The 23,503-nt window shown below is 30.4% G+C and overlaps 1 protein-coding gene across 4 annotated transcripts in view; it reads right to left on the bottom strand.

The window, feature by feature from the left end:
- LOC119675966 (bromodomain-containing protein DDB_G0280777-like) overlaps positions 1-23,503 on the bottom strand; it is a 39,948-nt gene that overhangs the window by 4,363 nt on the left and 12,082 nt on the right. For all 4 annotated transcript variants that reach the window (XM_038087184.1, XM_038087186.1, XM_038087187.1 and 1 more), the window contains exons 5-7: positions 17,828-17,944; positions 17,224-17,763; positions 9,106-9,519 (exon numbers count right to left, since the gene is read on the bottom strand). In XM_038087184.1, coding sequence (XP_037943112.1) covers positions 9,106-9,519; positions 17,224-17,763; positions 17,828-17,944 — 1,071 coding nt within the window. The remainder of the gene's footprint in view (positions 1-9,105; positions 9,520-17,223; positions 17,764-17,827; positions 17,945-23,503) is intronic.

The raw sequence follows: 23,503 nt of genomic DNA, 5'->3' as shown, positions 1-23,503 counted from the left end.
ATCAGTGGGTAATATGCAGCTATCAGATCTAATTGGTGTATTATCAAACCTATTAAATGATAAACTCAAAAATATGGCCACAAAAGTAGATCTTCTTAGTAGATCTGGAAAGTAGATCTGGAAGACATAAAAGCAAAGATGGGTAATATAAACCATAAAGTTGAAAACCTAGCTAAGAAGAATAGCGAACTCAAAAAGGAAATAGAGAAAATAAGCGCGAGAGCGAACATGAGCCATTAGAAATAAACCGCCTTATAAACCAAAGTAAAAGGAAAAATGTAATATTTAAAGGCTTAGATAAAGCTAACAGTCCAAAAACAGCAGTTGAATTGGTTTGCAATCAGTTGTTAAAACTGCCAGAGGTAAAAATCACGTCAGCAAGAATTATTTACACAAGAAATGAAAGAATAAGCGTAGTAGTAGAAATGGGTTCTGAAGACATGGCAACAGAAGTTTTTAAAAGTGTCAAAAATTTATCAGGACATAAAATAACAATAGAGAGGGACTTAGATAAGAAAAGACTAGAATGCAAGAAAAAACGATGCAATCAAGATAGGCGAAAACTGGTGCACATTCAATAAGGAGTTCATCTTAATGTGTGGAGTTCAAAAGGCCGAAGACATCCTTAAGCATAAGTATGGTGATAGTATTAAGAAATTTACTTTAGACTTTAAGAACCTATTAGAAAAGTCAAAAAACTAGAATATAAAATAAGTAAACAAATAAAAGAAATAGCATAGTTTAAGTATAGTATCGTATAATATCAACGGATTAGAAAATAAATTAATGCCTAGAAAAATTTAGACAAGTAAGTAGCAGCCAGAACAAAGAGATTTACTTAAAAGATAATAAGCACTATAAAGTTATATGTCCAGAAGCCAAACAGAGATACTACCAACAATTGGATGCTAAGATACAAAATGTACAGACAAACAAAGACTGGTGGAAAATTGCGAGAGAAATAAATGGAAATACAAGTCCAACGATTACAATTGAGGCAGAAGTGCTGAAATTATACTTTAGTAATTTAATAAACTCGTCACAGACATCGTTAGATATACAATATGCTCACGGTTATATGGAAGTTGAGCTAGACATAACTATAACACTAAGAGAAGTGAAAAAGTTTATTGAGTGAACAAAAAGTAACAAAGCTCCGGGAGAAGACAGAATACCATATGAATTCATTAAATATGCATCAGATGAACTTCTATCGAGACAACAATTTTTTTGTAATGACATGTTTAACAACGTTATAGTTTACGAATCGTTTGTGAAAAACATAATATATCCCATATATAAGAAAGGTGATGTAGGATTACCGTGTCACTACCGCGAAATATCCTTTAATAGACAGGCTAACAAATTGGACCGAAAGTAATAGAATAATAAACGAATTTCAGGCTTGGTTCTGGAAGAATTATTCTACAGAGGATAATATTTACAACTTGTCATCAATAGTACAGATAAATTTTAAAAACAATAAGAAAACGTATGCTTTTTTTGTAGATTTTTAAGCAGTCTTCAATAAGGTCTGTGGAAAAGCTTTAATTAATAAACTTCACGCAGCAGGAGCCTCAACAAAAATGGTTCGTTTTATAGAAAATGTGTACTCGAACATTAAATGCGCAGGTAATTACTAATGAATTTCCAGCTGTAAGCGGAGTGAAACAAGGTTGTATAAGTTAACATCTAACGAAGTTAGCATGCTGGCCTTATCAAGAGCGTAGGGTGGCTTGACTACGTCTCGTTATTTGACTGAGTTATAATTATAAAGATTAAATTTCTATTATATTCAACCAGTAATTATTTACTTCAATTGTAAAAATAGTACCTAAATACCTAAAAATTGTTAAATCTTTAACAATTTTAACTTTTCTTGGGTGCAGGTTCTAAATGATCTGGAAAATTACTGCGGTATAACATAAATTGGAATCAACAAACAGCATTGCGAATACTTTGAAAGACAAATAATGAACTGGTATTGACATTTCTGAAAACTGATTTGAGAGATAAATATATAAGAAAATGTCAACAAACTAATTGAATTTATAAAGACTTAACGCCATCACTTTGAAAGGAATATATAGCTGACATAACACATTAAAAATAACGCCTGGATACTTAAAACAAGAAGTAACACGATACAGCTAAACTCAAACAGATTTGATGTAGATAGATCTGTGCTCTGTAGTATGTGTAATTTAGATGAGACTGAAGATATTGTGTATTTTCTTGGCCGTTGTCCTATTCTACAATATTTTTGATTAGTTTACTTTAGTAAAGCTATTCTATCTTATGAAAACATTATTTTAAACGGCTCTAAGGAGGAATGGGTAAAAGTAGCAGAATATGTAAAAAATTGTATAGCATATCGGTTTATTTAACATCATAATATAATATTTAATAATAATTAATATATATTTTATAGCACATCTATTATTTATAACGTGTATATTAGAGTGTCCCTTATTTTTCGAATTGTTAAATTTCTAACGCATAGGTCTTAGTTTTGTTCATTTACATCTAAAACACTCGGAAATAAATTTTTACCTTATTTAGAGTACGATAACCCGTGCCGACTTGAATCGAATCATCTTCATATATGCTACGCGTGAGAAGCGGTGCGTATTCACGACATTTGTCACTTGTTCTCAATTATTCTCGCGGTTAAAATGTATTGTTTTACATTTAATAGATAGCAGTGGAATTAAGAAGCAATAAAAAATCTGTTTTCTTAGTTGGTAACGTAATTTATCAAATAACAAGCGCAAAGTTACCGTCTAATCGTCAAGTTCTTGCAGTACTTTTTTTTAACATTTACGAAGTTAAATTGACTGTTAGTGAAAGCGCCAATCTCGTCATTCGGGAGTGTATTATATTTTGGGAAAAACTTAGAATCCCTACCATAGCTTTACCTAACTGTGTAAAAAAACTTGTGAATCTACACCATGCATGGACGGGGTTGCAAAAAAATTCAAGATATTTACAAGCATCGTGAGGACGACTTTAAGAACAATTTAGATCATTTATTTGATATAGCACACGCTGATGCTTTGGAACGGATGAAAATTAATGAAGATAAGATATTTTGTACAAAAACAAAGAGAAACAGGGACGTTAGCCGAAAAAGAAGATCAAGATAAAGGAAATTAAATGAAGAGAAAAAAAAGTGTGAGCAAATGAGTTTCGAAGGTTTATCGTCATCTGTTACTACGCATGATTCTATTCAAATGTAAAAGTTATATACTCTTTGAAGATATGTGTGTTATATTCCCAGTTCAAAATTAGCGCCAAGGTTACGCAAGCACTTCAAGACGTCTGTTTATTCATTGCGGTTTTATATGTAAAACCATATATGTGTGTTTCTGGGAAGAGATACATTCCACCTGAAGAAGATATGTCTAATTATTTGTATAGTAAGTAGGAATACAATAAATAGTACTATTTTTTGTACTGTTTTCAATAAATTGTTAATAATCCTACCTTATTTATTGTTGCAGGAAAATCTTTAAGTGATTTTGTGTCTGTCAAGAGCACAAATTTATTTTCTCGATTAAAAATTGATCAACATTTTTTCCAGAGACCCGATTCTACATGAGATGAAGATCTTGCCTAATCGGAGGCGAAAAGAAAAGTACTTTCCTTAAGTGCAGTTAATGATACGGCTGAAAGAGCTGTAAAACTTATATAAGATTGTTTTGGTTTGATCACTGCAAAGGAGGAGCAAAAGCAATTTTTGCTACGCTGTATTCAGGAGCACAGAAATCTGTATCCAGACTGTAAAAAAGAGACCCTTAGAAGAAAATATCCTGGCTAATCAGTAATTTTATCTTCTTTTAATAAACATTTCATAAAAATTTTAATATTTCAATTGATTTAGGTATATAACGGAAAGGGTTAAAAACAGCAATTTTCAAAATCTTCAGAGTTCTGTCGGTACGGGTTAACGTTGACGAAGGAAGATGAAATTTTGTATTTAAGTAAGTCTGTGTAGTTTAAAAAGAAATAGGAGGTATGCATTTCAATATCTAAAAAAAAAATTTTTTTCATCCATATAAGGGATACCCTAGTGTATATTATCATATGTTATAATATACATAATATATCATAATCATAATTATACATAATATATCATAATCATAATTATATCATAATATGCGTGTGAACCACACCTAATTTTAATTATACTGTAAGATTATCTTCTTAGTTTTTAAGACAATTACTATAATTTTAGACTTTAAGATTTTTGAGAAAGAAATGAACAGATAGTTATAAATGTACTACAGCGGAGTGGAGTACTTAACTATATACTAGTTTATAATTATACTCACTTTTATACAACTATTTATAATACTACTATTATATTATAAGTCGACGGACGACATTGTCACAGTCACTTTTTTGATTATATTTACTTACATATTAATTTAAGATTCACTAAACATACTGTAAAAATGATATTTTAAAATGAAAATAAATATACATACATACAAGTAGCATAATCGTATTAATCCGACCCTGCCTTTCCTTAGTAATTGTTAACTGTTTCTATAAATTTGGAGAAATGGTTTAATGGCATGATCAACTCATCGCCTTTAAATTGTTGTTACTTGTTTACTCTAAATTTATAGAAACGGTAAAGTAGCATGTTTTCTGGACTAATGTATTTTTTGTATAAGGAAAATAAAAAAAGATTATTATTATTTCAACAATCAAGTTGAAAAGAAGTATTTAATTTAAAATACATTACTGGCGCAGTCGGATTTTTTTTTGAAGAACCATGTTTTAAAAATTACAGACATTTCCTCAAAAATATGTTGATCGTTCCTGTTAAAATTTTGCGAAAAATATTTAGTTTCAGTGAACAATATAATATTATTGCGCAAAATAAGAAATACTTAATAATAAAACAAACAAACAAAAAAAAAACAGTTATTTTTTCAAACGAATGCATTATTAATAAAACAACATTGTCAAATTAAAATGGGAAACAATTGTTTAACAATTTATAATTTTTATGAACAAAACTTAAAATAACATCATTTAGTATCGTAAATGAAGTAACAGTTTTTGATAATGAATTAAGGAGTTAAAATCACAAAATTTTCAACTAAAAAGATGGACTCAAAAGAAATTTATTCGGTAATAATGGATAAATAAAATGTGTATCAAAAAACAAAAAAAAAAAATAAGTTAAATTAATAATAATATAAAAAAAGACAGAATAATTACGACACATTGGGTCGCATTTATTCACGTTCAAGTAAACTATAATAACATAAATGCAGCTATAGCATTCATTTTTAATCGACAATTTATTAATTCGAAATAAAATAAACTAGATAAAAGCAACTATCCAGAAGGTCCCTATATGCTGACGATTTGAATTTAGAAACCATGCGCGAAGTATTCAACATTCCAGATGGAATATAATTGACACAACACTTTACGGATGCAGTGCAACACGTTGGTGATATATAGTGAATAATTCTTTACATTATGAAAATATAGTTTAATAATCTGTAATATAGTTAATTAATTAATATAGTAATTCTTAAAATACATAACTTACATACATGCGTATAAATGAAACACAGTCACTGATTCGAGTATGATTCGAGCGTTGAGTACTCATTGCAGGTCTCTGATGTCTACTCAACCCTCTAAGCCCTTAAATAATACTATTACGCCCTCGTTATTTTTTAGCTGTTAGGTGTTAAACTATTTCGATTGTTCTTTTTATTTAATTATCATCTTTTGATACTGGTGTTTCTTCAAACTTGTACTTTAGTTTAATTTATCGTCCCTTTTTCAATAGGTACAACAAATAAATTTTTCTACAGAGCTCTTTCTTTATTATTTCCCACAGTTCGCTTCTAAATAATCAATGGTAACACGAGTACGAGTACAGGAGAAAAATGGTTTTCGAACCCAATATAAACAATATTACAAAAAAAAAAAGACCGGGCGGTAAAAATACACAAATAAAGTCCAAAATTGTCCATTTAGAGTATTATGTGTAAAAGTTACGCATTTACTAATACTTATTAAAACATATTAACAATGCAATCTTATATATATTAAACAAAATTAGTCAAGGCTACAATAGATAAAATAAATTTCAAACACATCTGAAGATGTTGGCAAAACCAAAAAAAAACCCGAATGTCTTGTTTTAAAATGTCTCAAAAAAGAGTAAAATATTAAAATTATATTTATATTTATTAACATTTAAGAAAATGCCAATACCCCCACTTAATAAATAAATCAAGAACATCAATTTGCTTTCAGAGTTAAGCTCAGCACAATTGAATAATTACGTGGAAAAGAATCATTTGCTAGGAGGTCATTTGGAAATAAGCATGTTTTCACCTAGATGTAGAACAAGCCTATAATAAAGTATGGCACGGTGGTTTAATGTATAAAAAATAACACATATACGAGACTATACAAGCTATTACAATTGACATATACTAAAAGTTTACAGTGACGAATATAATTTTTGGCACAGTAACCATATTGAACTTTAATACTGTTTTCACCCCGTTATAAATACAGCGTTTTTGAATCAACAAAAAAAATTTTTGAGATAAAATTCGTAATTTGTAATTAAATTCATTTTATTTCATTATATTATCTTTTATATATAACTTATTAAAATTAGGCTGAACAAAATCATTGGCACACTTTGGTCAAAAACATAGAAATATATGTTCTATGTTTTTGCTTAGGTTCTTAGAATTTAAACATTATTTTATCGATCTGACAAATTTTTTCATGGAAAAGACCTGGTATTTCTACATTATAAATGACGTGGTCGTTTAACTTCTAGGTAAAACCTCAATAATTACTAAAATAATCACTAAACTTAATCTATTTTTAACAAAATCTTAATCAAATCGAAGTAAACTAAACTGAACTCAAAAATATTTTCTATCCAGATCGCAGCTGAAGTTAAGGGAAAATTTGGCAATATTCATCACATAACTGTCAGAAGGATACTGCATGAAACCAATTACAGTTGGTGTGTTGCTAAACGAAATCCGTTTATTTTCAGGTTAACCACTAGAAGCATTTAGCCTATGCAAAGGATTACTTAAGCAAGCTAATCAAATTTTGAAACAATGTAATCTTGAAAGAAAATTTAATATATTTCGATCCAACGTCCCTCAAATGGTTTGGAAAAAACTAAGCACCGAACTGCAAAAAAAAAATAATCCTGCTATGTCTGTGAAACATGGTGTTTGTTTGATTTGGAATTCATTGACGGCATTGTGGAAAAAAAATGTTATATAGCCATACTCAAGAGAAATGTCAAAGAAAGTGACGAAATCTTAAGTTTACTAGTCACATTTAGCTTCCAATATGACAATGATCTGGAATATACGGCTTATGATGTGCGTAACTTGCGCATCATGGAATTAATACACACATTGTCGCATCCGCTCCAATTAAATATAAAAGATAATATAATTAAATAAAATGAAATTTTATAAAGTTCATACAATTTTTATCTAAAAAAATATTGGTTAATTAAAAATCGCATCATTAACGGGGTAAAAACAGTGTTCAAGTTCAATATGCTTGCTGTGCCAATAATTATGTTCCTCACTGTATATATTTTTATATTTCTATTATTTTGATTACTGATATTCAAAGTTATTTTTCAATTATTTTAAAATTTTTCTTAAATATTGATAAGTGTTTATTTTTTTATAGGCTAATTGGTCAAAACTTTTTTATTAGTGTTGTTAAAAATAAAAACAAAAATTAAGAATTCACAATTTGATTTTTTAATCATTTTTTATTTTTCATCGATATTTCGACTTTAGTCTAAAGTCATTATCAGGAAACTAAAACATTATATTCAAATACTAAACAACTTATAATACATAATGGTGGACAAAAGGATAAATGTGTGTGTAAAAATATATATATATATTAATATATATGTAAATATATGTAAGGAAAAGTACAATGTTTTATTATATAATACCAATGTTTAATACTAAGTTATTAATCCTGTACTTGTTTATTGATGTATAATACTTTTATACACATATGGGCACAGTTGTCTACATCAGTTTTAAAATTAAGCCTTATGTCAGGTGGAATTTTTAGAATTGCGAGCATCTTCAAGAAGTACCTTTTACGATGATTATTTTCTTGGTGTAAAATTTTTACATTTTCTAAATCTGGCTCATGGTGTGTAGAAATACAATGTGAAGCAAGGGCTGTTTTGGCTTCCACACCGACTTTATTTTTTATGCTGTGTTTATGTCCAGCCATTCTTGTTTTTAATTTATTTTTGGTCGTTCCAACATATACTTGATCACATACGTCATACCCATCACCTTTGCAATTAATTTGGTATACTACGAAATTCGTTAACACTTCCAAAATACTTCTTGGAGATGCTCGCAATTCTAAAAATTCCACCTGACATAAGGCTTAATTTTAAAACTGATGTTGACAACTGTGCCCAGATGTATAAAAGTATTATACATCAATAAACAAGTACAGGATTAATAACTTAGTATTAAACATTGGTATTATATAATAAAACATTGTACTTTTCCTTACATATATTTACATATATATAAATATATATATATATATTTTTACACACACATTTATCCTTTTGTCTACCATTATGTATTATAAGTTGTTTAGTATTTGAATATAATGTTTTAGTTTCCTGATAATGACTTTAGACTAAAGTCGAAATATCGATGAAAAATAAAAAATGATTAAAAAATCAAATTGTGAATTCTTAATTTTTGTTTTTATTTTTAACAACAATAATAAAAAAGTTTTGACCAATTAGCCTATAAAAAAATAAACAGTTATTAAAATTATTTGGTCATAAAATTATTAACATTTAAATATTGATATGATATCCATTCCTGTTAAAGTTAGACAAACTTTGTTTGTTTTATTTAGTTGGTCTAACTAAAGAAAACAAACAAAAATTCAGACTTATAAATAGTTTTAGTTAAATAAAAATTAGAAGTCAAGTGCCGCTCACTCCTCCCAACACATTAATAAAACCATAATAAGAAGTGAACTACAAATAATTAAATATATTAGCAATTTATTTACCTATAGGTTTATTTAAAGACGAGTTTTGATGCATAAAATTGTTGTGCCATTTTATATTAAGGTTGTGGGAAGTTTGATCGGGTGCAATGGACGCCTGTTGAGATATAAATTGTAGGTTTTCAACGGCATTGTTTGAAGGATGTTGTTGAGAAGGATGATTACTTCCGCCGAGTATCATGCGAGGTGCTGGTTGTTGCAATAATGAATTTTGCTGTTGTTGAGTTTGGTTTTGTTGTTCTGACTGATAAGGTTTGTTGGATACAGTTTGTTGCTGAGGAGTTGAGTTTTCTTTTTCAGCTGTCATTTTTCTTAAAACTGATGTAGGGGTAAATGCCAAAGGTGTCGGTGAATTTGTGTGTACAAAACGCTGCATTATAATTGGATTCGAATTTTCTTGTGACAGCATATTGACACCTAAAATTTAGTAATAGAAATAAATATTTATATTTTTTCAAAAATATTATACATATTTGTATATACTTTGTTTTTATTTACGGTGTGCCCTCGGTTTTTTTTTAAATATTAAATACTTTCATTTGTGACCAAAAATTATTATTATAATAATTTGTTATCGGGCTAATTGGTCAAATTTAAATATAAATAAAAAGACACTAATTTATTATTTATATTTAAAAATCGTTTATACTTTATTTCCGATATTTCGACTATCTTCGATAGTGAATCTTCAGGGAAAACTACACAAAATATTATAATATTTGTATATACGTTAAACTTTATACTTTTAATATAATAAAATTTGAACTTAAACATAATAAATAGTTATTATAATATATAACTTTAAGAAAACCTTATGCATACATGATACAGAGTTTAAATTTAAAGGTGTGTGAAAAGAAAAGTTATCGTTAGGTTTATTAACATGAGAAATTAACCCATTACCTGTCAATGGTGTGAAAACGCACCAATTTTTTTATGTTTAGAAATTCGTTAAAATTTGATTAAAAGGTTTTTGTGGTTACAGTTATTTTTGTACAATAGGACTATGTTTTACCTACATTACATAATTTTTTTGTGCCTGAGTAGTATATATACAATTTAATAGAAGATTTTGCAGATCCTTGTTTGTGTTATTTTAAAATTATAGGACTTTAGCTAATTTTTATGCTTGTGTTATATAAATGGAGAAAATTCGTTTTAATTTTTTACATAAATCTTTATCGCCATAGCGTATTCTAGCGAATCTATAGAAATGACAAGTTAAGTGGTGCACCAATGTCAAAAAACGAGTACCAAAGTTTTTTTCAGGTAAAGAAATTATTGCTTGCAGTAACTAGTCTCAATTAATTTTTTATCATAATAACCATTAAATAATAAACTTGTTGCAACTTATCGCTAAAAATATTCCCATATGAAAATATTTAATGATACGTTACGGTTTTTTTAGGGTATTTCAGCATTATTTTATAATTCTTATGCCGATGCTATTGAAAAAACTAATATGGCTTTAGAAGAATGTGTTGGTTAGTTGCAGTGACAGGCCATTAGGTAACTTTCATGTACCACAATTCGCGATTTTTCATCGTTTTGCTACCACATTCCTCGCAAGAACGTTAGTAGAGAAGAGAAGAGACTAAATCCATCCCGAAGAATTTAGGTAATTTAATAGGTCTGTGGTCTTCACCGATGAACAGTCAATTAATTTTTTGAAGAATCTTTATTTCTTCTACGTACTACGCATGTAACTCTACACAATTGTTAAAACCACTTCACCAATGACATTTTTTATATGAGACTTACTTCCTACTTTGATAAAAATAAAAATGTTTGGCCTAACAATAAAAAACAGGAGTTTGATATTCAGTATTTTTTTATTTTCAAAGTATTAACCTTTTTGATAAAGCATTTGTTATGTCTCATTTTGTTTCATTTAAAATTAACCAATTAGCATTGGCATGGTACTTCTTGTGTATTTGTTTAAATCAGTGGTTCCAATTGAACAGGTATGGGTAAATAGTTCATAGTTTGTGTACTGAGACCTCACTTATTAGAAAATAAACATACAATATCTCCCAGTAATTATATAACTATTTTATAATCTATATAATGTATCTATGCACTTATACAATTCATTATACATTATACCAAAGACGCCCAGAGAACTTGAGGCTCTTCTGCTTTTTTACAGCAAGTTAAACAATTGCAACATTCGGGAAACAGCATTTTTAGATGATCAAAAATACAATATGATTAGTACGCATTTACACGACAACATTAGAATGTATTTAAAAGTACTGACCAATTAATCGACACTTTCAGGAATATAAGGAAAGTGAATCAAAATGTATCTAAAAGCTTATTAGTATTATCATTTTGGCATTAACGTTGGGAAAGTTGCTAATGAAATCCAAGATGAGATAGTTGAATTACAAAATGACAGAAACTGCAAAGAAATATTTGAATCTGTCTCGCTTGAAGAGCTGTGGTGCAAAAATCCAGTTTCATATATTAAAACTCGCGAGATTGCCTTGCGTTATCTGACACTCTTTTCCACAACCTTTTTATGTTAACAAGAATTTTCTGCTTTGTTTTTAATTAAGAATATTAAGGATATTCTGCTAGTAAAGCAAATGTAAGCTCAAATATCACATTGAGGATGTTTCACATTACATTTTAATTTTTATATTTTTATTATTGATGTATATTACTTTAACGAACATGTTGAAGTTTCTAATAAAGCACATTAAAATAATCATACAGTTTATAGATTGTCGTATTTCGCTTTGGTGTTAATAACGGTTAGGCCTTCGTCCTGTAAGCACCTATTTTTATAGACGACCGGATATAGTTTGTTCAACGTATAACTAATGCATTTGACTCTAATAAAACTTTAACTTTAGTTCTCACATCTCTTATATCTGAAGTTTAATTGCAACTTTTAGTCGATGGAGCAATACACAAATTCAACGTGCATAAATTATGAAAATTTAAATTCAATTAGGCACCCTTTACAATCTACCAAAGATAGGTAGATCATGTCCAGTTCGAAATAAACGCAATATTGAAGCAGCGTTGGGAGGAACCCTGATTGTCGCAACACCGGCGCTCACAGGCTTTAAATCTTTCTCTAGCAATAATGAAAAGCATTTTAAGTCACGTTATCATAGAAGCAAGTTTATCATAGATTAAATTAACGAATGGTTCCCCGTTAGGCTCATTTTGAAAGACGGATTTGACGCCGTTTGGCCTTCAAGGAATTACACTTCCATTTGCAAGATATGATTTTTTACAGCTGATTAAATAACATTTGCACAAATCACTATAAATGGTTTTGCCAAAAAAAAAAAATTAAATAAAAAAAAATCGTTTTATAGATTTATTTGAAAAAAAAAACCTTCAACAGATACATGCTTGTTTAGACGTTTGTTTATTTTTATTGTTCACTTTTATTTCTTTTTTTGGTAATACTTTACGCACTCATGTTGTAACGACACTTCCCTCGGGATCATTGCTATGTGCTGGGGTATGCTCAGCCTCACCAAAGTCGTCACAATAAATTTATAAATTGTGACTAAAGTATTCATAGTCGTGATTCGTTTTTAAATTTCTTTTATTTATACTTTATTATTTAGTATAATTATTTCAAATTTTATAATTGAAAAATATATATAAAAACTTGAAGAAAATATTACAATAGAAAATAGAGATGCGTTTCCACGAATTCTCAGTATAAGCTTGTTTGAACGTTTTCGGCAGTTCTTTCTTCAACCTCCGGTGTTTATGATGAATCTGAGAGAATTTGGTTTAAGATATATTGTTTGTAGAGTGTATTTCATGTGCTATAGGAATTTATTTCAGACCTAGTCGACGTGAGACCACCTATCGTATCCTGGTGATTCGATATAACTTTTCCTTTGATCAAATATTTCCTCTATCGAAAGTATCCTTGTATATTAAAAGGAATTACTTCCGACACAGTCTTCGTGAGACCACATGTCATGTCTTGATAATTCAATGAAATTTTTCCTTTGTTAGAAGATTTCTACTATAGAAAATATCCTTTTGTATTTTAAAAGGAGTTACTTCAGACACGATCGACGTGAGACCACATGGCGTGTCTTGATAAATCAGTGTAATTATTTCTTTGTTTGAATACTTCTGCTAAAGTATTCTTTCGTTTGGATATTCCTTACTAGGGAATTAATCCCTTGTATTTAATAATTCGTTATATAGAATTATTTCGTAGCGATTTTGCCTTTGTCTTAAATATCCAATCGACCGAGCTTTTGTGTAGCGTATCATTTGTTGTCTACAGCTATTCTTGTGCTACTCTTGTTTATTTATTATTTTTATAATTAATATCAAACTCTTTTTGTCTTTCACTTAAACATGGTGCGGTTAAACAGACTAGTCCTTTCTATAAACAGACTAGCTGAACTTACAGATCTCACGCACCAACGCTTCAGAAACAACACACCCAGCTGGTGTTTTAAATTTTATCTTATATATTTATATATTTATATTTTTATGTATAAAATTTTTGTAAATTATTATAAAAAGGGGCAAAAATGGTATGATGGGATTATTTTTATGGATTATAAATTAATTATTTAATTTATATATTTATATTATAATTGCAGATATCTGCAATTATCTGCAGATATATTGCGAGTGCATGCTGGAATTAGTTTCATGCGTACTGGACTTTGGTAAATAGTTTATAATAAATATGATAAATATTTATTAAATTAACTTTATTTCAGATATGTTCAATATTTGTTACCAGTAAGTGCTATATTATGTGATTCGGATGATAGCAGTTGTGATGCTTGTAAAAATCGGAAAAAAAATGTTTTGTGATATTTTTTTTAGTTGTTTGTAGTTCAGTTCATGTCGTACAAAAGTGTTGTTTCTAGTGTACATTTATGTAGCAGAGTTTGTAAGTTTCCGTCCTTACAATGTTATGGTTGTTTTTACCAGTGCAGGCCACTTGCAAACAAATTTTAATAAAGGCGCTATCACACAGCTTGGAATAAATTTAAAAACATGTGCAATGCAACGTTTGCAAATATTGAAAACAGCAAAAAATCTTAATTTATAATTTAATGTACTATTATAATTGTTGTATAATTCAAATTCTGTGTTTTTTAATAACGCAACATTACAGGTAAAATAAGACCAGCTGCTAATTTAAAATGAAGGAATAAATATTTCCTTATATTTTATAAATACAGCAATCTTTTAAAAAACGATGGATATACTAGTCAAACAATGACGGACTGTCAAAAAATATGCAGTATATTGTCTGTTGCATGGTAAATTATATAGCTAACTATAACACATCACTCAATAAGTCGTGCGACTGACACACAGATAGCGCTGCCATTGTCAAATCCATATGTCATGTGTGAAGTACCAACCTTCAAAGGACTATGTGTAACATTTCATGACATTTTGATTAATCAGAAAAAAAATAATAGCTATTTAAGTGAAGCTACTTTTGTTATTTTCAAAATAATGGATTCAAAACAATTTCGAAAATACCGTACAAGCTCAGCAATGGCTTCAAAAGTGTTATCCGGACTCTGCTCCATCGAAAAGAACCATTTGTTATTGGTTTGCTGAATTTAAACGTGATCGTACAGACACCGATGATGGTGAACGTTGTGGTCGTCCAACTAAGGTGGTTACCCCAGAAAACATCAAAAAATCCAGAAATTGGTTATAACTGATCGTAAATTGAAATTGCGTGAGATAGCTGAGACCGTAAAGATGTCAGAAGGCAGTGTGTTTACAATTATGCATGAACATTTGACCATGAGAAAGCACTTTTTAAAGTGGGTGCTGCGTTTACACACAGTCGATCGGGTTGATGATTCAGAGCAGCGTTTGGCTATGTTTACACGTAATAAATGAGATTTTTTGCATCGATATCTGACAATGGATGAAACATGGATCTATCACTTCACTCCGGAATTAAAACGATCATCATCTGAGTGAACTGCAGCCAATGAACGACGTTCGAAGCGTCCAAAGGCACAGCAGTCAGCTGGGAAGGTTATGGATTTAGTATTTTGGGATGCACATGGTATAATCTTCATTGGCTATCTCGAAAACGAAAAACCCATCAATAGTAACTACTACAGGGCATTACTAGTTGCCTGCAGAACATGCCAAAAAGGTATTTGCACTTGGACTCCTTAAGATGGGATGGGTCTGATGTCGAAAGGAGATTCTATGACCAAATTCGCTTGTACAGTAACAGATTAGACGAATATCAGCAGACGGTGCGGTAAGAAAAACCACTAGGCTGTAAACTGTAAGAACACTGAAAAATGGGTTAAGCAAAAGAATGCATGCAACTGGTAGCGCAAATGTGCCGACATATAATGGACGCATTATAAAAGGTTGTCGAACGCAAATTGAACGCCTGCAGCAATATCTCGCAGGTGTCACTGACCCTTCTGATAAACAATATGGTTTCCGGCGCACTACATCAATGGTCGATGGGATTTGAACAGTTACAAAGGACAGTATGAACGGAGAACACACTAGAATGAAATACTGAGCAGTCATCACGCTGAACAAAAAAAATGTTTTTAAATCAGCGAACTGGTCTAAGATACTGCTTGTGTTAACCCTTTGGGGCAACACTCCATTAAAGTTGCCAGGTTTCTCCGGTTGGATCCAAGCCAACGTTCAATTTCAGCGCACCCACCCAATCCTCGCCATCCTCTTCATCACTCCATCTCCCCTAACCACTACCGACCTACTTCGTTTCGTGGTATTTGCTCACAGGTCTGGTCGGGTTATAATAACAACAAGATACTGCTTTGAATATCGGATATTGCAACATGACACAGAAAGAAGAAAACAATATAAGGTGATTGGCGGGGTTTCACAAGGATCAGTTCTGGAATCTACACTGTCGAATGTTATGTCCAATGGAGTCCTGAAAATAAAATTTCAGGATATGCGGATGATATTGTGCTAGTAGCGGTAATAAAGGCTTCGCCACCTGGAAGCAAAAAGTAACGATGCAGAAGCAAGTACATAACGATGGCTTAAAAATGCAAGACTGAGTGCAAGAAAAAAAAAAGAAGATAAAACTTATAATTAGCGGGCATAAAATACTGCTAAGCAAAAAAAGGGCTGATAGCACAGTTATACAGATGCAGTGCCCTGCGTTTACAGAGCAATATCCACTGATGCACTCATATTTACTTACAATATGACAGCAAAGATGGAAGCAGTTCTCCAAGAGACGATGGATCTGTGCTCATATTCCCAACATTAAACAATAGGTGAGGAGAAAACATTGTAAAGTGAATTTCAATTTGATATCAATATTAAGCGAACATGGAACCTTCTTAAAATATCTTCACCGATTTTAGCTGGCTTATAGTCCCTATTGTCCAAACTGTCATAACGTTCTTGAAAGCGCAACATATTCAGTTTTTCGTTGTGATCGCTTCAAAAAAGGAACGTGAATTCGTGGAGGTTCTAGGTTACCTACCATCTCCTCCTGTATTCAAATGGAATACAGATAAAACATTCGCAACTTAAATGATGTGGCGTCTTACACATTTCGAAGAGGAGTGGTGAGCTCTATCACAACTCGCAGAACAGCTACAGTGACACAACTGCAACGACAAATTAAAAGAGGCTGAAAAATATACTTCATTGAAGAAATGACGACAAAACAAAAAACAGACTTGAGTATCGTGCTCTAGAGAATATCAAATGGGTGCTCCTGACAGGAGAAACTGCCGGACATTGAGGTGATTTTAGTGCGTTGGAGTCCCTCACTGAATTGGGCCTTCGATTGCTTTAAACGTCGTTAAAAAAAAGGATTAATTTATTCGACAAATTAAAATCACTAGAAATTATTTAAAAAGAATCAATTTTAATTTCTTAATACGTGACGAAAAATTGTATATATATAATAAAAACATGTATGTATATAAAATTTAAAATATAAAATCAAAATGAATGTTTGATTTCTTAATATGTTAATGTAGTTAATATGTGTATGTAGGTAATTTGTAAATGTTGCCTAAATTTTTCTTGAAATATTTTAATATTTGTTTAAAACCACATAGAGCAATACACCTACACTTTTTATATCCTTATGATATGTAGTTTTAAATTTTATTTTACCTTGATGTAATTGACTAGGCTCAATTTGGTTTTGTTTTTGCAGATGATCGATGAATCCAGAAGCAATTTGTGGAGATATTAAAGCAATTAAATTTTGATCGGGATGTACATAGTTTTTTGGTACTGTTAACTGTTGTTGTGCAGCTAAGGGAAGCGTCAAACGAGTTTGTTGTGGATCTACTTGCATAACTTGATTATTTCCAATTTTTTTACTTTCATTAGATTTCGAAGTGTCAGACAAATTTAAAGAAACTGAGGCATTATGTTGTGATTCATTAGAAGAAAGTTCAATATGATTGGATTTGTCTACAAAGTTTGATAATGGCTGCAATTTTCTACCAGCACTCAGTTGCTCTAGCAATTTTTTAAATGCTTCAACTTCATGAGTAGGAGGTTGGTTTATTTGTGTAGTTTGCAAATCTTTCCGTAATTGTTTTTTTGGTGACTCAGCAATTTCTTTGCTACTTCTATATTCATTATTTAAAAATTTTGTATGACGCATTCTTGCTTCAAGTTCTTCAACGCTTGGTATAGCAACGACTGTAAAAATGTTGTATTGATAAAATTTAAATTAATCAGTTAACTATTATAAATATATGCTTACCGCTTGGTTGAGCAGCATCAAGTTTTCCATTCATTGGGAGCTTACTATTTTGAAAGAATTCCATTAACATATTTTTTTCACTACTTTTTTCTTCACTTTTTGGTTCCGTAAAGTTAACTGCAAAAAGTACATAAAGTTTAACATTATAACTCAAGAAAAACTTCAAGTAAAAATACTTTGATTTCTTTAGTAAAAAAATCTTATATAAATAATCTAATTTTGCAAATAATTTATAAAAAAGATGGCTAGATCAATTAAGTTAAATAATTCTTCAGTTGTTGGTAGAAGAATTTTGAAAAAATAAAATAACAGCTATTTCTATAGTTGAAAGGTAAAATTAAAATTAAACTACATTAAATACATTCTTTTATGTAGAAATCCTGAAATTTTGATCCTAGAACTAACAATAAACACTGTATGTAAGGAGGGAAAGGTTATGGGTTTTGCATATGTTCCGAGACACAGAGTATATATAACACCTTTACTTTTTTCCATAAGAAATGAATAAGAATTCACTTTGCTGACAATGTTGTTTTACTGTCAAACCATCACAGCGATATGCAATATCAACTTACTTTGTTAGAAATCGAGGCCAAGAAAGTTGGCTCAGTAATAAACTGCGAAAAGACGAAATCAATGAGATTAAATTCAAAAAGTAGCACAGAACTGCGCAGTAGCAGCATCGATATTGCAGATGTGGCCAGGTTTGAACACCTCGGCAGCCGAATCTCTGAAGATGGTAGAACATCGGCAGACGTCGACTGTAGGTTACGCAAGGTGCGCTCCGCGTTCGGCAGACTCAAATCGATCTGGACGTCTAGTCTACAATCATTACGCGGCAAACAAAATTAAAATTATTTAATGCGTGTATTAAATCAACCTTGATATACGGTTGTGAGACCTGGCACACTTCTTGGACTATCATAATCAAGCTGCAATCCTTCATCAACAGAAGCCTATGACATATTTTAAAAATCTGGTGGCCACGAACTATTCGCAACGACAACTGTGGCGAATCTGTCATCAAGAAAGCATTAAAAAGGAAATCAACAAGCGCAAATATGGATGGACTGACCATACGTTCAGGAAGAGTTCAAACGAAATACCCCACGCAGCGTTAGAGTGGAACCCACAGGGCCGGCGAGGAAGAGGTAGACCGAAAAATAATTGGCACAGAACTGTCACAAGCGAAACAATGAAATTTTTTAGCGAGCTTAGAGCAATAGCTCGGCAGTGCAATAACTGGAAAGCATTTATAAATTCTATAATATAAATTTGATGTACATAAAAGGATCTTTATAATTAGACTAAATTTATAATTTTGTTAATACATATTATATAATAATAATAATATACAATAATAATTGTTTTAGCATACAACTATTTATTTTTGTGTACCAGATTTAACAAAAAAAAAAAAAAAATTATATATTAAAATGAAATAAAAATATATATTTCCACCTAAAACAATCCCTATTTTAATGCACAAGAAATATTAAAAAACATAAACAAAACACATGCATTTACAATGCTAACCACAACAACACATACCAAAAGCATAAAACTAAACACAAAATTTCATACAGCACTCACACGAGTCATCGAGTCATTCATACTCCTCTGAGTATATGCTATGTTTCATGAATCATACGTATTATTATGAAGCTGATTCATTAGCACCAGCATTCGTTAACGAAAATACTTATGAATAATTTCTGTGGCGAATGTGAATGCGTATAAGTAATGTGCGAGAAAAACATTTATACGCATTTAGATTTGGTTTTTAACGAGTTCACTCTGAATGTTAAAATGATGACTCGTTGCAGTTCTCTGGTAGACATGTATGAAAAAATTATAAATCAGAAGGGGTTCATTTATGACATGCAATTGCAAACGATACCTTTTAAGGTACGAACATTTGTAAAATGCCCATCAACTTTTACTGGTGATCCGCAATATGTACACGAATATACAAAGGATGTCTTGACATATTTGCGTTTATACGGACGTCCTGATTTTTCATAAGTTTATTTTGTAACCCAGCATGGGACGAGATAAAATAACTTTTTTTGTTCGATTAATATTAAAGCGCTCTTATGTAGAGAACAACAATTACTTTTACAAAGTAGTGTCAAATAAAAGGAGTTATTTGGTCTTTTTCTGATCGCTTATTACATCATATCTGCTCACAAAAGAGAAAGCTCTTGCATTCAATGGCCCACAAGCAATCGCTTGAAGTGCTTAGTCGAATTCTTAAATATCTAAAATCAATTGCGCAACCATTCGATGGTGTTATTCCATTAGCGTACGATTTTCAATATTTTCAGCAGTAAAACCAAAATCAATGATGAACGATTTATTAGTAGCATCTATTTATCCTGTCACCAAACGTGTTTTACTTCCAGTAGAAATTTGTTATGGATGAAAATCCATTAATCAATTAGTTTAAAAAATTTTCCACAATATATCACGAATTACAAAAGTTATTGAGGGTTGTTAACACAAGCGAATTCATTTCAAATAATCCTTTCAAGTAATAATTTCCCATTATCTAGCTCGGTTTAATGTTGGTTTGCACAAAATTATAAAAATAATCAGTGGAAAATTCTAGTTATGACCTGATAACACACAGTAATAAAATTGGTACCACTAGTATTTACAGAAAAACGGACCATAAAACGTATGGATAAGTATTGAGTGTTTTATGACCCGGTTAAATGTTCGTAAGTAAAGTTAAGTATTAAGTTAGGTTTTATGATCTTATTATACTGTGTAAAGATACAAGGGAGCCAAAAAATTAACACAGTTTGAAAGAGTTGGAACTCTCAGTGCTGACAGGTTTATGGAAAAGAACAGGAAACAAATTAAGGAGATACTTATGAATAATAACTACCCTAAGTATTTTATAAATAAAATGTTTCAATCATATAAATACACAACAACGTCAAAAAATACGGTAGACAATGTCACTAAAAATAAACCTAGATATAAATTCCCCAACATACCTGGACTGTCTCAAAAAATTTCAAAACTTTTCAAACAAGAGGAAATATTTAATATTGTACTTGTACAACTTGAGAACAACAAATAATTTATTCTCAAAGATTAAGGACAAAGAAAAGAAAGGACAAATCTTATATGTAAGATTAATTGCAATGATTGTAATAGAGCTTATATAGGAACAACTAAACAATGATTGGCAAAAAGAGATGTTGAACACAAAAGTATATCTAAACGTAAAGATCATTTGAAAAAAACAGCTCTCTCTGAACATTTCCATTCTAATAGACATAATTTCAACTTTGATGAAGTAATAATTCTGAAAATCGAAAATAATTATCAAAAAAGGTTAATGAGTGAAGTTATTCACATCATATTAAATAATGAACAGGTGGTAAATTACAAGAGAGATAAGGATAATTTTAGCAGACTTTACTCAAATTTACTGGATAAATATCAGTTGATCAAAAATAAGAGATAAAAGCAAATGAAAGTTTGCGGTTTTTTAGTTTATATTTATTAAGAAATATGAAGGAAAAAAGAGAATTTTAATTTTCTATTTTAAGTGGTTAATTTAATTTATATTATTAATGACTATGGTTGAACAACATATTAATGCATTTTAAAGAATAAGGTATTTAAAAAGATTGAAAAAAAAAAACGAGAGGCCTATTTTTGAATTCCCGCGCTTATCCAATCGGTAATTTTTTTTATTTTCACGCTGGCAACACTATTATACATATTCTGTCAAAATTTTAACGCATATCGTACGATTAGTTTTTGTTTGGCGTCTATATAAAAAGTCGAAAAATTTTCGTGTGGCGAAATGAAACGATAATAAAAAATCATGAATCCAAAGACGAAATTTATTTCCAATCTAACTTGCATCAAATGGTAGAAGAATTTGTTAAATGTCATAATTTTAAAGAAACTAGCAGCTGAGGCAGGAACACCTGAGACCAAGCATGTAGTGAAGCCAAATGCTATAACATCAATTAAAATAATCAATGAAATTATCAATGAAATGATAAAAAAAGAAAAATTCACAGGAAGTAGAAAAAGAAGTAATAATATTTGAATTTATGACTGCAACTCGCAAGCTTAGAAAAAATTTTATAAATGTTAGAAAGAGACACAAAATATCAACACAAAATACGAGCTGATAAGCTGTAATAAGAAAAAAGTGATATTGAAGAAGGGTATAGAAAAGTCGAAATAGAACTACTGAAAAAAGTACAGATGCTAAGTGGGGTTAAGAAAACAATGAAATAGCGGACATCAAAATTCCCTTGTTGAATGGGATTATTGAAGAACGGCCATTATTTCTGGCTTATATGAAAAAATGTTATACGAAAACAGCGAAATACCGAAACTGGAAAACATGTACCATTTAAAATCACTCCTTAGAGATGATGCTCTTGCAACAATTCTGCAACAAGCGAATTTTGTTTTCAGTCCCTGATTGACAAGATATTGGATCAGCCGCAGATAAATAGTAGTATGGCATCTAGTGTGAGAGTATTATTGAATATTACGAATGAAAACATGCAAGCATTGCCAGCTTTGAATATTGGGATTGAAGTATTGCCTGTCTGTATTGTAAGAAAGGAGGACATGCAACCGAAAATTGCCGAAATTTCTTAGCTCTTTCGCTAAGTCGTCAAAAATTTGTTTTAAATGTTTGAAACACCTGTTTCTGAATAAAACAATTTGTGAATATTGGAAATTTTGTATTAAATATGGACGAGCACATCATTAAACGCTGCACAAAGACTCGTAATACTAAAAGCATAAATTGATCAAGACTCCCAGACAATATGCATTATGCATTGAAAAAGTATTAATGGGAATTGCGAAATCAAGTATAAAGCAGAAAGTTTGGTGTTACCAGCATTAGCATCAGTTCACCAGTACAAAAGATGGAAGGGCGAGAAAAAGAAATGGTAGAAATACAATCTTGTAGATCTCAACTTAAATAAATCAGAGAGAATCGGCATGGCATGGTGATTAGCGATAATTTATAAGTGGATATTATGCAAAGCGGAATATGTAAAAAGAATGTCAGGCTTGATCAACATACTAAACTAGGATTAATTATCTACGGACCTCTTCATGAAAAACAGTCAGTGAAACAACGAGCAATCAATATGACAACAAATCTCGAAATTGAAATTAAACATATTTAAGACAACAAAAACTCTCAGGAAGACGAAATATGCATGATAGAATATGAAGACATGACTAATAAAGATGAAGATAAACATTTTGTTGTAAGGTTGGCATTTAAAATAGAAAACGAGCTTGGAAATTCTTATAACCAAGTAATGGCGGGATTCATGAGGTTAGAGGTTAGAAAATTTGTTGACAAAATTATTAAAGTTTGTGTTTACATACTCTGTACTATTGTCTATTCGTAATATTTTAATTCGCTTCCAATATTGGTTTTCGACCAATGTTTTAAATTTAATAAATTTACTTCATAAATCGGATTTCTGCTTTATGGGATATACAAATGATTTTCTTTTCGTTAACAAACGTTACTAAATATCCCGCACCGCTAAATAAAATAGTTCTAAATGAACCGAGAATATGAGTGAATTAACTCCAATAATAAGTCTATATAGCAATGCTTGTGTTAATAACGCAATTTTTCTAGTTAAATGAATATTTTCAAAT

The sequence above is a fragment of the Teleopsis dalmanni genome, chromosome 2, assembly GCF_002237135.1.
Source record: "Teleopsis dalmanni isolate 2A chromosome 2, ASM223713v2, whole genome shotgun sequence".
Taxonomy (NCBI): Eukaryota; Metazoa; Arthropoda; class Insecta; order Diptera; family Diopsidae; genus Teleopsis; species Teleopsis dalmanni.
This window is presented reverse-complemented; position numbering and strand designations above follow the sequence as displayed.